At 28.6% G+C, this 15,938-nt stretch overlaps 1 protein-coding gene across 1 annotated transcript in view; it reads right to left on the reverse strand.

Annotated features, from left to right (window-relative positions):
* Positions 1 to 96: 96 nt before the first annotated feature.
* The window catches only part of LOC128203707 (stress-activated protein kinase JNK-like), a 32,143-nt gene continuing 16,301 nt past the window's right edge, over positions 97 to 15,938 (reverse strand). Inside the window, exons 7-11 of the mRNA XM_052905232.1 lie at positions 12,077 to 12,148; positions 9,012 to 9,322; positions 8,506 to 8,569; positions 8,190 to 8,258; positions 97 to 6,053 (exon numbers count right to left, since the gene is read on the reverse strand). Of these exons, the coding sequence (XP_052761192.1) occupies positions 5,986 to 6,053; positions 8,190 to 8,258; positions 8,506 to 8,569; positions 9,012 to 9,322; positions 12,077 to 12,148 (584 nt within the window). The 3' untranslated portion in view covers positions 97 to 5,985. The remainder of the gene's footprint in view (positions 6,054 to 8,189; positions 8,259 to 8,505; positions 8,570 to 9,011; positions 9,323 to 12,076; positions 12,149 to 15,938) is intronic.

The following is a 15,938-nucleotide window of genomic DNA, read 5'->3' on the forward strand; positions in this document are numbered from 1 at the left end:
AGACGTCATTGGAAGTCTGCACTACAACACTGGGGAGAATATCAAGGCTGCGGCAATGCCCCGATTTATTTTTAACCCAAAAAAACCAAACAGCAGTTCCACAATCATTTTTATTTTTATATTTTTGTGTTTCCTGTATGCACCATATGATGGCTTTATACAGAACCCTCGGCACAACTACAAAACATAGAGACATAAACATGTAAACTTCAACAGTCCTAAACCCAGGTACGCGCGTCCGTAACCTTGCAGATAGCTTAGCGAAATATTTCCAGAAAAATGATTTATCAATGATACATGCATGTTCAAGAATGGTATTATTTGCGGTACTGTTGAACAATATTCATTCTGCTGCACTGCCAATATTTTCAAACACATAGCCAGTTTATTAAATGGTATTCAATGCCCTACTGCAGTTTGTTTTGTTTTTTTGGTAAACAAAGTTTAAATGTATTATCATCTAGTTTGGCAAAATAAAAAAACAAATGTACATTGTGAAAGCAAAGTAAACGGGTCAATCAATAATGAAATACAAAATAAGCTGTATTCTGAAACAAATCAAATAAGGTGTGAATGTGTCTCACCATAATGATAAATGGTTAAAATGGTAGATTTACAAATCTATCTGTTCCAGATTAAGAACAAAATATTGGATGAAAATAAAGCTTACTGAATAAATCTTAACAAATTCAAAGCCTTACTACAATAATGGTACTTTGTACAATCCTTTACCAAACTATGTAAGCTGGTTTACAATAGAAAATATCATAAAATTCACTTTGAGCGAGCCATAAATTTCAGCCAAAAACTTCTTTCACAAAACTCTAATAGAAAATTGGCTAGGGAACTATACAAGTATCCTTTCAAGAAACCTCTTCAGTCATTTTTTGCACAAAACATTCGACCCTTTCTAAAGAAAATTTAGAGTCAATTACAAATGATAAATTATAAAGTACCGTTGTCAAACTACGAATAAAAAATTATGTCAGAGCTAAACAAAATAATGAAAATTATAATACAACTGTCAGCCAGTGTCATCACATGACTCACAACCAACCATTACAATGAAAACAAAAGCAACAACAAAAACTGTGGAAAAAGAGAAGTGTTAAGTATTAAGTCAGAATGAGACTTAGGAACTGAGTAAGGCTAATCATTGACTTTGCCAATAACACCAAGATAAATTGATCTTACATAGATCATGATAAATATATGTAACCACTTAACAATTAATTATTTCTATGAATGTTTTATCTGTTTGTATCTACAGTGGTTAAAGATTTACTGTATAAATTGCAAGTACCTGTTTCAGTTATTTTAAGCATAATTCGTCGCCTTATAGCGAAAACTCAAAAAGGTGAAAGATGGAAGCAGATATTGAATTCTTGCGTGAAGGTGAAGATTTGCGTGATGAACCTTCACATAGATAAGAAAGTAATGAATCGTGACAAGCAGAAAAAGGTCTTTCTAAAATTATGACATAAGCAAGAATTATGACATCATAGATTCCTATGACTTAAAATAGAATGGACACTGCCATGGTGTTATGTGGTTTTAAGGTTATTTGTTCTTTTCAGGTTTCTTAAAGAAAACTTGTTCAAATTGACCACAAAATCTTTCTTTAAACCTCATTTTTCTGCTTGACGCGGTTCATATACACCGTACAAGGCTTGTCAAATAATAATAGCTGATTTTATAAAAACAAGTCTGTTTCTTAATTTGACTTTTCACTTTACAACTACCAGTTCCATGACAAACCCAACGAAAAATCTTTCAGTACAAATGCACCTTACAAGTGCATAGATAAAGCCCTAACAACAATTCATACAAAACCAATGCGGCAAAAAATGTTCAATAGACTCTCAAAAACACATTCCTGACAATACCTAAACATAACACACATCAAAGGCACCAAAATCATAGTAGCAATTATATATATGTGATTGGCTCTTATACCAGTTGCAGAGTTCAGAAAAATACTTGTGGTAATGTGTATTTTATAGATGTCATCATTATACTAGTAAACACAGTCATAAATTATAGCACTTCATTTTCACATGATTGTAAAAACAGCTATTAGCTAATATGATAAGGGTCCGTACTCAATTTAATTCTTATTGTTCGATATTCCTCAGTAATTCAATTCAGTCCATTATCCAATTTTACAGTCCAATCAAAATGCTCAGATTTTGCAATTTAAAATAAGAGTCCATCAAAATGCTCAGATTCTGCAATTAAAAGCAAGAGTCCTATCAAAATGCTCAGATTCTGTAATTAAAAACAAAGGTCTAATTAAAATGCTTAGAATCTGTTATTAAAAACATGAGTCCAATCAAAACTCTCAGATTCTGCAATAAAAATAAGAGTCCAATCAAAATGCTAAGATTCTGCAATTAAATATAAGAGTCCAATCAAAACGCTCAGATTCTGCAATTAAAAATAAGAGTCCAATCAAAATGCTCAGATTCTGCATTTAATAATAAGTAAATTCTAAGGTGGTTATTGAACAGGGGCAGCTGGAGTCCATTTCCAGTAAATATTAAGGCAGATACCCCAGTATCCTTTGAACATCTATTCCTGATTTCAGTTCAAGTTTCTAAGATACATGATTCATTTCTGTTAAATAGCATATGATTTTTCTAACAGAATTAACGTTTGAAATTTCAACAAACATTGAATCATCAATGGACTGCTATATTTTACACTCAGTGGGTCAAACAAACTCAGGAAGATTTGCAAATCAGCAAAAATAATTTCAGGAGATTCAAAAGAAGCTGAAGAGATTACAAAAAGAAAGACTTGCATATTTGCAACTGACTTTGAACCATAAATGCATATAATACGTTTTTAATAAAACATAACCATAAAGGGACTCGCTCATATTTTGGCACCAAAAACTGTTTGCCTAGTAATGCATCTGAAAACACTTTTATATTATAACTATTTTACTCTTTGATACCGAAATTGCAGAACAAAAAACACTTAGCATATAAAACACTTCTTTGGTTTTAGTGTGGTGCGAACCCAGAGTCAAGGAAAAATTGAAAACTGATAACAAAACCTCATGCCCACAAGGACTCATACACAAACACAAGGATATCTTAACCTTTCAGCCTTTTATTGAATCCTGTTACTAATGCTTTTCAAAACCGTGGATTTCAAAGACAGTATTTGAGCATATAACAACATTTGTTGAAGGCTTCCAGCCATCAGTATCCTAGTTTAAACACTCCTAATGATATGCCACACTTAATTTCGCTATACAATAAAAAAAAGTATACAAAAACATGAGAGAGTCCCTTTAAAAGCCTGTTGTTTTTTTAAATAATTGTTCATGCATTTCAACATACCATGATTAAAGAGGGCATGATATGCATTTTAGAAATCAATATATATATATATATATATATATTACAGATATAAAAAAAATCCAATTGGCTGTACATATACTTTGACTGTATGACAATGTTATATAACGTCCTTTAAAATTGAATTATTTATTAATTATTAATTAAGTTCTCATTCAACGAGTAGAAATTCCATCCTAACTGTGTAAAAAAACTATCAATACAAAACCCTATCATTCATGGAATGTATGATCAGAAAAATTGGGCATTATCAAATTTAAAAACAAAAGCTATTAACACATAGCCCCCTTGTCACTTTTAAGGTAAATTTGAGCACTAGTTACAATACCCCTGCAGTACATATGTTAATCCAGAAAAATTTACATTTTATTTAATAAAAGAAGCTTTCTAATCAACTAAGTGGGTGTATTTCTGAACTGGCGTGTTATTGATCCAAGCTTGGTATAGAAACAAAAAATAGGATGCCTTTATCATTAGAAACTATGCTAATGTTATCATATTTGCTTTTTAAACCCTGATATTATGCTTTTAAATTTTTATGATACAAGTATCACATGAAAATGGAAGGCTTTAGCACAATTTACAGAAAAGCAAACACAATATTTATACCTAATATTTTCTGACAAAAAACAATTTGACTTGTATAGTTATATGAATATATTTTAACAAAGTTTTACACATAAAATTTCTTTTTTTAAATACGTTACTTCAAGCATTGTGAATACAATGGAAATTGACTTAAAACATATATAGATGAGATGAAGGATTTTCTTCATCTCATGTTTTACAATCTTCAGAAATTCAAATATCTACAAAATTCACAACTTACATAAAGAGGGCTCAAAGCAAGATGGTCTGAACTCCATATTAAAATATGAATTACATCTGTTTTGCACTAAGCCCTCAAAATATATATTTGGAGTGCTAATAGTTAAACAAAATACTGACATTTATATGATATGGTCGCCTGAAAATTTGTATTATATTTATTAAATGGAGCTTAATGTTTATGGTATATTAGAAGCACAAGTCCAAAAATCATTCTTAAATGTTAACTATTATATTGTTATTTAATATTTACATCTATACATGTGAGTATTTTACAAATCAAATAACAAATTTATACATTTTACAGTAATATATTAAATGACTATATACATTATTTGCAAGCTTCAATTTCAGGTCACACCAAATAATTACATCTAAAACACCATATTCATGAAGCATCTTAGTGAATCATTTAAACTCGTGAAATTTGAAAATTCCTAACTTTTGACATTGATTTTAAATCCTCTTCACTTTTCAACAGTCTTTTTCATAATTTAAATAATTTTCATGCATAAATATATACTTTTGTTGTTCAACCATTGTTAGTTTCCTTTAAGTTCGGCTTAAAAAAAGGCAATTTTCTACTTAAAATTTTAATCCAAAATACTTATGGGCCCTTTTTAGATTGAATATTGTAACATAAATTAAGAAAATCCCTTATGAGGATAAAACTTATAACTAGGGATTAAAAAAATCAAACAAAATCTAACAAATTATCACCAGAACACATTGGAGAGGCTATTTTGATCTACCATCAATTCAATAAGCAAAACTGATTCAAGTCAAAATAGAAAGAAGTGTTATTACACCTGTACAATGATTATCTAAATGATTTATAAAAATTATATTCCTGATCATCCAGCACACTGAAGAACTACGCTTCTAGCCTCATTCTGATTCGTCATGATAAAAAGTTTAAGCCTCTTTTTGGACTAGTAAATTAATAATACCAGATCAAAATACAGTACTTATAACCCTATTATAGTACTTCAATAAATCTATTATGGCACCTTTTAAAAATTACTTCTACTGACAATGTATTTCAACAGCTAAAAACATGATATAAATGTTAAATCTTAAAAGTTTTGTTTGTGAAAATTAAAACTACTTGCTTTGTTCATGGAATATGTAAAACATGTAATTATTTCTGTATGACCCGACTTAAATTCTAGAGATCAGAATTTTTAACAGCTGAAAAATGTAGTACAAATAATACTTGTCAACTTTTAATAGATATCTTTACTTAACTGTTAAAACCAGGATAAAAATTTACTCAAAATAAACAAATATATTGCACTACATTAAGGGAATAAGTCATGTTAAAAGGTTTCAAACCAACAGTAAATTTGAACGTCATCCATAAACTTTTAACATCAGTATAAAGACCATGATTAGTTCTAACGCAACAACCCTTCACACAACACTCCAACGAAGTCCAATTGTTTCAGAACTTGTTTTTGTACAACTTCAATTTAAGCATAAGAATATTTTCAGACTTAGATGTACATAAAATGTCTGTCCTAACAACTGTTTATTCAGTTTAAATTTGCTTATATTTGTAAATATACACATAAGTTTTACAAAAACAGGATTTTTACATTAAAATACATCAAAATTCATCAGTTTAACAATTATCTCCATATTCCATTAAAACTAAGCATATATAATTCCTCTCTGTAACCAGTCGACATTCTGACCCTGGACTGTGTTCATGTGGAGGTACAAGGTTCACATATGCTGAAGTGTTTTGGTGTGAAAAATGGGTACACAGTCTATTTGTGCCCAGTGGTTATCTGCCCCTGTTACTAGGGCTAACACTGTCCATGGCAACATCGTTGTTTTGTGCGCCCACAGGAGCTGGAATGTAACAACAGAAGTTTATTTAAAGCAAAAACAAGGAAAACATTCTAACTAAGTTTGATGAATATAGGACCAAATAAAATGGCTCTAGTGTGTTCCAAAGATGTTTCTTAGAATTGACCTAATGACCTAGATTTTGACCCCATGGGACCCTCTAAACATATGGTCAAGATATCATCAAGGGGGTCATTCTGACCAAGTTTGAACATAATCTGACCAACCCCTACCATGAAATGGTTCCAGACAGAAAGAAAATATGACAGACTGCCAGAAGGACATGGCCAAAACAATATCCCCAACCAAAAACCTCCAGGTTAGCGGGAGAAAAAGATCCCTGCTCCTACAAGGACTGAGGACGGTCTCAGGGATAAGCTGTTTTTCACCCATAACTTATTCAAACATTTAAGGCCCTCATAGTTAATAATAGGGATGGCAACGAGTACTGGAGTACTCGATCAAACATCCGAGTACTCGAGTACCAAATCACTACTCGAGTACTCGGAAAAAAAATCTATAAAAAACACCAAATACACGATTTACAGACAAAATATCAGATCTGGTTAGTTGCCAAGAGGACAATTTACGGTCCCTCTAATCCCCGCAGTGTACACAATTGACCTCAATCAATTAGTTGACAGTTGTTGTAATAGTTGCAATCTGTAAACAAAGGACCCCTATTTCAAATTAGCAATGTTTTGATAGCGGTACCTAACCTTCACAATTCTATTGTATACCATTTAGAGACCTTTCGCCAAATAAAGGAAGCTAACGAGAGAAAGAGTATCGACCGTTCGATTTCTTAATGAGCATATTTTAACTATTTTTGCAATGATTATCACAATTGATTGGTTGATATTTTAAATCAAGAATTATGAATATTAATGAGGTAAACAACAATTACACAGTACGAAAAACTATCATTTAAAAAAAATAATTTATAGAGTAAACAACTGAACTTCGTATTGAATTTTGTTCACTATTTTTATGTATGCTATTAATTTTCGTTCATTGTAATTCTGATTGTTGTTCATTTCTGCAGTGCATACTGATATCAAATGAAACGAATAAGACAAATTAAAAGCCTGAATCAACATTTGTTTTCTTTTTATATCATTTTTTGTTAAAATACGTAATAAAGTTTACTTTAAAGGTGAATATGACCAATAATATGACCAACGCACAATATACGTCATTAACGATACATGTATACACTATCTTGTCTTCGCGAACACATATTCAATTTTTCCGAGTAATCGATCGAACGATCGTCCGGGTACTCGATTATTAATTTCACTACTCATTGCCATCCCTAGTTAATAACCAGATATTTTTTTTATCAATGAACAGTCACTGCTTTATGTCTTTGAATTTCAAGCGAATAATTCCACAAGAAGATTTTAATCATGGCCTCATAAAATGTGCTGCAATTACGATAATGGAACTTGTTTCTCTAACAGTGAAAACTATGTATATTTTTTTTCATTAGTTAACACCATACGCACTGTTAGGGAGCTTTGCCTTTAAAAAAAAATGTACAATCCATTCACAATGCTAAATAATTTCTCAATGGAATTTGAAATTAATCAACAAATTCAATTTCATTTGTAGGCAGAAATAAAAGCACTGGAAACAGTTGCCATTTTTCTAATTTTGGAAAGGGACATAACTCAAAACTATCTAACAAAGAATTATGGGCCTTGTTACATATAATTATGCATATTGTCATTGCAACACATGTTGTTCTTTCAAGGGAATAACCTTGAATGGTTTTTGAGTTATGGACAAAGCATACTAACAACAAGGGCTGTGACTACCTTAATTATTATAAAAAAAATTAAAAGGACTTAAGGATAGGTTTAACCTTCCTACCAATGCCTTTTGGTATGTGGTATTCAGGGGCTTTTAGGAGGTACTTCGGACACAAGTGGGTAATTTGAGGTACATAGAAGTTGATAAAAAAAAAATGGCATTATTCCTTTAGCAGACTAAAAAAAAAATCAATATTTTTTGCAATGAGGGATTCAGGTAGTAAAATTGACAGCTGAAGGATAATTTGTTACACAAGTCAGGGGGATATTTTATGTTATTTATGACTTAATGGCACAAAGTATTTTCTAAATTCAAGTGTGTTACCTGCATGGTTTTGCATAGATGGATCCTTCTCTTTCGCCTCATTCTCCACCACCTCATTGTATATTAACTCTGTGGACAGAAAATCAAATAATCAGTGATCATCGTGAAAATCGTCGGTCCAATAGTCCTGACCAGTAAATTTTGTAACTGTCCGACTAAATTTATAATAAGGTCTGTCTGTCTGTTCGGCAGTTTGCACGTCCAGATTTAAAAAAGATTTAATCTTTATCAAATATCAAACACTGCTTAAGGGTAAAACCCTCCCAACATATTTCGTCATTTCAAGCTAGTAAATTCCCCGATATAAACTACGCACCTTTCCACTGGTCTACAGTGTGTTCCTTCTCATCTACTGCATGGTTGTAGGCACCGGGAGCAGCCTGAAATATATAATTTATAACATGGTGAATTGTTTGAAAACTCATACAGGGTAATGTCAAACTATAATTGGTATCACTTGAAGATATAATTAATGTTTAGTGCCAATTGCTTCCCCAAAGTACACTTTTAACCACACCATGGCACTTTAATGATCAAATTTTATTGTGAACCTTTAAAAAAAATATTTTCTATTGTCAATCTAGGGCAATAGTTGATTTGTTATTTCCCAACCTCAGGCAAATGGTTTTGACAATCGACTGACAACCATTCAAAAAGACTATTCTGTAGTTTGGTTACCTTCGGAAATCAGTTAAAACATTACAGAACATTTTATTACTATTTAACCTGTATGCGTTTGGAATAAGCAGACGATCATTAATTTATTTATGTATTTCACAGTATCTTAGAACAAAAAAAGAGATTTTTGCTGGTAAAACTCACCCCATTGACCTCCGACTCATCAAACCACACGTTGATGTATGGGTGCATGAGGGCATCGTCAACCTGTATTCTCTTGTCTGGGTCCACAACAAGCATTTTTGACAACAAGTCTCGCGAAAAACTAGACCGCAAACCCTGGTGTTCCGTGCTGTCAGGGGGAAATAACACATCGGGAAACAGTTTTTCGAAATTATAGCCAGCATATTTGGGTCTATTTTCTACGTAGTTTCTAACGGTTGGCTGTAACCGCTTCATGAACTCTTGGGAAGGTGTTCCTAGCTGTTCGATGATCTTGTTCCATTGATCAATATCTGATAGTAAATTAAAGAAAAACATGTTTTTTTCCGAGTTTGACATGAAATTAACCTTCAACTCTTAATACATAAAGACAATTCACTAGAGAAACATAGCGAAGACGATGTCAGAGAAACATGTATCAGTAATTTCCTGTAAAGAATACAAAAGAAATCCTGATATGATCGAAAGTTTTCCTAATTTTTGTTAAATTTTTGCCTCTTTCAAATCCAACCTTGATCCGGGGGTGAAAAGGCACACTACCTGTTATAGTATCATGCATTAACTGTATTTCACCAGTCACTGATACAACTTTTTCAGACTCTCAAAGTTGATTGATTCGACAGCAACCATGGTACTTTCTCCGTTACTTTTCATACATACCGTGGGGTAATTGACTGACATATTTATCTCATTAATGAATATGCATGAAGCATGGAAGGCAATTCTTTTCCAATGAAATCGCATGTTAGGTTCAAATATACTTCAATAATGTCAGTCGTCTCCAAAGTCAAGAGGTCTATGATGCTGTTATAACATTTGTACTTTATCTGGCGGACCGAGTTCAATTCCAGCTTTGGCCAGAATATTCTTTTAATGTCTGTGCATATTTCTGCATTGTATTATTGCAGAACAAATGAAACTGCCTCATTAAATATATATGAATATGAGATTTTCTTAGCCAAAACGCCCACGGTACACAAAGAAGCACAGCACAGTAGTTCACAGGGGTATCTAACGGTGAGTTGATTAATCCATATATCTTTTATTAATCAATGGCCACAGCTTATTGCCAATCACTTTGAACAAGTCAATCAACAAATATTTTTTTATCAGGGCCTCTTAAAGTGTGCCACAGCTGTGATCATGGAACATTTGTATTTAACACTGAAAACTACGTATAGCTGTTTCATTACACATTTTTTAAGAAAACCTAATTAAAGGGATCTTTGCATTCAAAGTTCAAAGTGGGAGGCTAGCTGAAGTAACATGTGCAAGAGCCTTCTATAGCACCAACCAACATAACAGGGATGCCAATGCAAATTTGTAAAAAAAGAGGAAACCAGTGTGAAATAGGAGTATCCCCATCACATTAAATACAAAGAATCAATTCTTTATATGTACATCCAAGAGAAGGCAACAATTCTATTTTTAAAGTTTTGTGGCCAAAAAAGAGAAAATAAGCTGAAAAGAGGAACATTGGCATCTCTGACATAATAAAGAGGGTGTAAGTTTGATTTGATTTGATTTGATAAGAATTGTTGCTTTTGCATTTGTAGTTGTTGTTGTTTTTCTTCAAATAAATGAACGTTAAAGGAGCCCAATATAGGTTAAACTTAATATATGAAAATTATTTTTTATTTCAAAGCATTATGTTTTTACTCATTTGACTTTAAAGCTGTACTCTCACAGATTTTACAATTTTTTTGTCTTGAAAAGAGCATTTTTTGCAAAAATATCTGCAAACCAATGATAAAAAATTGCTGACAAAAGATCAGATCGCAGATTTTTATATTTCCATTCGAAAATTAATGTTTTATGGCTTAAACCTTTAATTAATAACAGTTTAAGAAAAATGCATATAACATCAATTTTTGGACTAAAATATAAAATTAAATTAAATTAAATTGATAAAAGATTGCCGACAAAAGATCAGATTGCAGATTTTTTTGAACTTAAATATAAAAATCTGTGATTTTTTTTTGTCAGCAGACTTTTATTACTGGTTTCCATGGATTTTCGCAAAAATTGGCTCGTTCCAAGAATTTTTTTAAAAAAGTTGTCAAAACATTCAATCTGTGAGAGTGCAGCTTTAAAGTCAGAAGAATTTGACACAATTATGTATTAAAATTGAAGAATATTTTTCCAATTTATCAATTGTAAACCAGTACTGTGCCCCTTTAAGGCTAGGGTTTCATTTTTGCTATAACACACATGATTGTATCCTTTAAAATTCATATACTCAGTCTGGCTTTCACATAATATAACCACAATAATTACTTAGATACCAAATTACATTAAATTCAGCTTTTGCATGTTAAATTTGTCCATCACGCAAACTCTACTACAACACATAGCCTGCATTTCACATGTGTAGAATCTCAAGGGAATGCCGTCTGTATCATATGGCATAACATTATAGAACTGACAGATCCTATGTAAAATTTTAGGATCGAAATTTAGCAACTTGAAACAAGAATAAGGCGACAGAATATTGTATTTGAATTTTGGAGTTTTTAATTTATGGAAGTGAATATAGAATTATATAATTACATATGCCCCCCTCCCCACCAAAAAATGACTTTAAAAGTTAATAAATTTTCCAAACCAAACCTGTTAAATTTCATTTAGGTGATGTTTTTCACATTTATATGCTGTTATCAATATTGTAGCTATGTCAAAGCTATTTTTTATTGCTATTTCCTGCTGATAAGCACAATATTTTGCAACTGGGAGGCTATTCCGGATACAAGTTTTCCTGGTGACTGGTTTTTACATTTATGTGGCAATATTGAATATTTCAGAAGCTATTAATAGATAAATAAAAAACTTTTGAAGTAGTAAACCCTTGAGCAACTCATCACAGCCTATATTTATTTTAAGATAATGCATAAAGAGTAAGTTCTTGCAAACTTAAAGCGAGTTTAACTGCAATCTTGATCTTTGGGTCAGATTTTGAATCACACATGTATGTAGTTTCAATAATTTTGATCCAGTATTTTTTAAACAAACAGCCCATTCTCATGTGAAAAAATTAAAGTAAAGGATACGATCACTGCCAGGGAACATAACTCCGCCACGAATCAGCTCTGCCATTATACAGCCCACAGACCATATGTCCACTGAAACAAGAGAAAAGGGACATGTAATTTTTAGGTTCCTGATTTTATGCATCGAGACAGGTTAAAATAACATTAACAAGAATGAGAGATATAATTATGGAAATATACATAGAGAATATAAAGTGTTTGTTTCAGTTCAATATCAATTTCATTTCATCAAGTGAGAATCGAAAGTCATTAAGTCAAAACATAAACTTCCAGTTTTCACAGGTGAAATATTATCGATATTTCACAGAAACCAACACTCCTGTTTATTCAATACTTCCAATTCATTTTAAATGACATTTCATTGGAATATATCTAATTGGAATCCAAAAAAGTGTGCAAAATGTATCCTTAATGCAACATCATTTTGAAAATTATTGATATTTTATCCCAGCTTCTAAAGGTGAATGATACCATAACGTTATTTCATTTTTTATAATGAAATATTAATTCCAACATAATAACTCTCTAAACCATCGGAAAGCATTTTGAGTAAATTTGTTTTCAATTGGAATTATACAATGTATATATATATAACAAAAGTATATTATACAATGTATGTATATAACAAAAGTATATTATACAATGTATATATATATAACAAAAGTATATTATACAATGTATATATAACAAAAGTATATTACACAATGTATATATATAACAAAAGTATATTATACAATGTATATATAACAAAAGTATATTATACAATGTATATATAACAAAAGTATATTATACAATGTATATATAACAAAAGTATATTATACAATGTATATATATAACAAAAGTATATTACACAATGTATATATAACAAAAGTATATTACACAATGTATATATAACAAAAGTATATTATACAATGTATATATAACAAAAGTATATTATACAATGTATATATAACAAAAGTATATTATACAATGTATATATAACAAAAGTATATTACACAATGTATATATAACAAAAGTATATTATACAATGTATATATATAACAAAAGTATATTATACAATGTATATATAACAAAAGTATATTATACAATGTATATATAACAAAAGTATATTACACAATGTATATATAACAAAAGTATATTACACAATGTATATATAACAAAAGTATATTACACAATGTATATATAACAAAAGTATATTATACAATGTATATATAACAAAAGTATATTATACAATGTATATATAACAAAAGTATATTACACAATGTATATATAACAAAAGTATATTATACAATGTATATATATAACAAAAGTATATTATACAATGTATATATATAACAAAAGTATATTATACAATGTATATATAACAAAAGTATATTATACAATGTATATATATATAACAAAAGTATATTATACAATGTATATATATAACAAAAGTATATTATACAATGTATGTATATAACAAAAGTATATTATACAATGTATATATATAACAAAAGTATATTATACAATGTATATATAACAAAAGTATATTATACAATGTATATATATATAACAAAAGTATATTATACAATGTATATATATAACAAAAGTATATTATACAATGTATGTATATAACAAAAGTATATTATACAATGTATATATATATATATAACAAAAGTATATTATACAATGTATATATAACAAAAGTATATTATACAATGTATATATATAACAAAAGTATATTATACAATGTATATATATAACAAAAGTATATTATACAATGTATATTTAACAAAAGTATATTATACAATGTATATATATAACAAAAGTATATTATACAATGTACATATATAACAAAAGTATATTATACAATGTATATATATAACAAAAGTATATTATACAATGTATATATATAACAAAAGTATATTATACAATGTATATATAACAAAAGTATATTATACAATGTATGTATATATATATAACAAAAGTATATTATACAATGTATATATATAACAAAAGTATATTATACAATGTATGTATATAACAAAAGTATATTATACAATGTATATATATATAACAAAAGTATATTATACAATGTATATATAACAAAAGTATATTATACAATGTATGTATATAACAAAAGTATATTATACAATGTATATATATATAACAAAAGTATATTATACAATGTATATATATAACAAAAGTATATTATACAATGTATGTATATAACAAAAGTATATTATACAATGTATATATATATAACAAAAGTATATTATACAATGTATATATAACAAAAGTATATTACACAATGTATATATAACAAAAGTATATTATACAATGTATATATATAACAAAAGTATATTATACAATGTATATATATAACAAAAGTATATTATACAATGTATATATATAACAAAAGTATATTATACAATGTATATATATAACAAAAGTATATTATACAATGTATATATAACAAAAGTATATTATACAATGTATGTATATATATATAACAAAAGTATATTATACAATGTATATATATAACAAAAGTATATTATACAATGTATGTATATAACAAAAGTATATTATACAATGTATATATATATAACAAAAGTATATTATACAATGTATATATAACAAAAGTATATTATACAATGTATGTATATAACAAAAGTATATTATACAATGTATATATATATAACAAAAGTATATTATACAATGTATATATATAACAAAAGTATATTATACAATGTATGTATATAACAAAAGTATATTATACAATGTATATATATATAACAAAAGTATATTATACAATGTATATATAACAAAAGTATATTACACAATGTATATATAACAAAAGTATATTATACAATGTATATATATAACAAAAGTATATTATACAATGTATATATATAACAAAAGTATATTATACAATGTATATATATAACAAAAGTATATTATACAATGTATATATAACAAAAGTATATTACACAATGTATATATATAACAAAAGTATATTATACAATGTATATATATAACAAAAGTATATTATACAATGTATATATATATATAACAAAAGTATATTATACAATGTATATATAACAAAAGTATATTATACAATGTATATATAACAAAAGTATATTATACAATGTATATATAACAAAAGTATATTATACAATGTATATTTAACAAAAGTATATTATACAATGTATATATATAACAAAAGTATATTATACAATGTATATTTAACAAAAGTATATTATACAATGTATATTTAACAAAAGTATATTATACAATGTATATTTAACAAAAGTATATTATACAATGTATATATATAACAAAAGTATCAATGTTATATATTTGTTTAAAAATCTTGCAACATAAAATAATTTGAAACAAGCATTTTCAGTGAAAAGATATCCCCCGCCAACGATGGCTTGTTTGTGCTTGATGGCTTGTTTGTGCTTGAAGGTTAAAAAAAATCTCAGAAAGAACAAGATAAGCACATTGGTTTTACTAAGAAACGGCTGCAAACAATGATTTTTTAATAAATCAAGGGCAATAACTCTAAGGAAAATTGACCAATCCAAAAGAAAAATAGACAGGCATCATCACAGTATGTTGGTTCTTATTTATTCCAAGTGTCATGAAATTCTACCAGCTAGTTGCATAGAAAAGGCTGCAAACATGGATCTTTTAATAAATCAAGGGCAAATAACTCATATAGAAATTACACAATCCAAAATATAAATAAACAGGCATCATCGCAGTATGTTGGTTCATATTTATTTCAAGTTTCAAGAATTTCTACCAACTAGTTACTGAGAAATGGCTGTAAATGAGAGTTTTTCAAAAAATCAAGGGCAATAACTCCAAGTACAAT

The sequence above is a fragment of the Mya arenaria genome, chromosome 2 (genome assembly GCF_026914265.1).
Source record: "Mya arenaria isolate MELC-2E11 chromosome 2, ASM2691426v1".
In the NCBI taxonomy this organism is placed as follows: Eukaryota; Metazoa; Mollusca; class Bivalvia; order Myida; family Myidae; genus Mya; species Mya arenaria.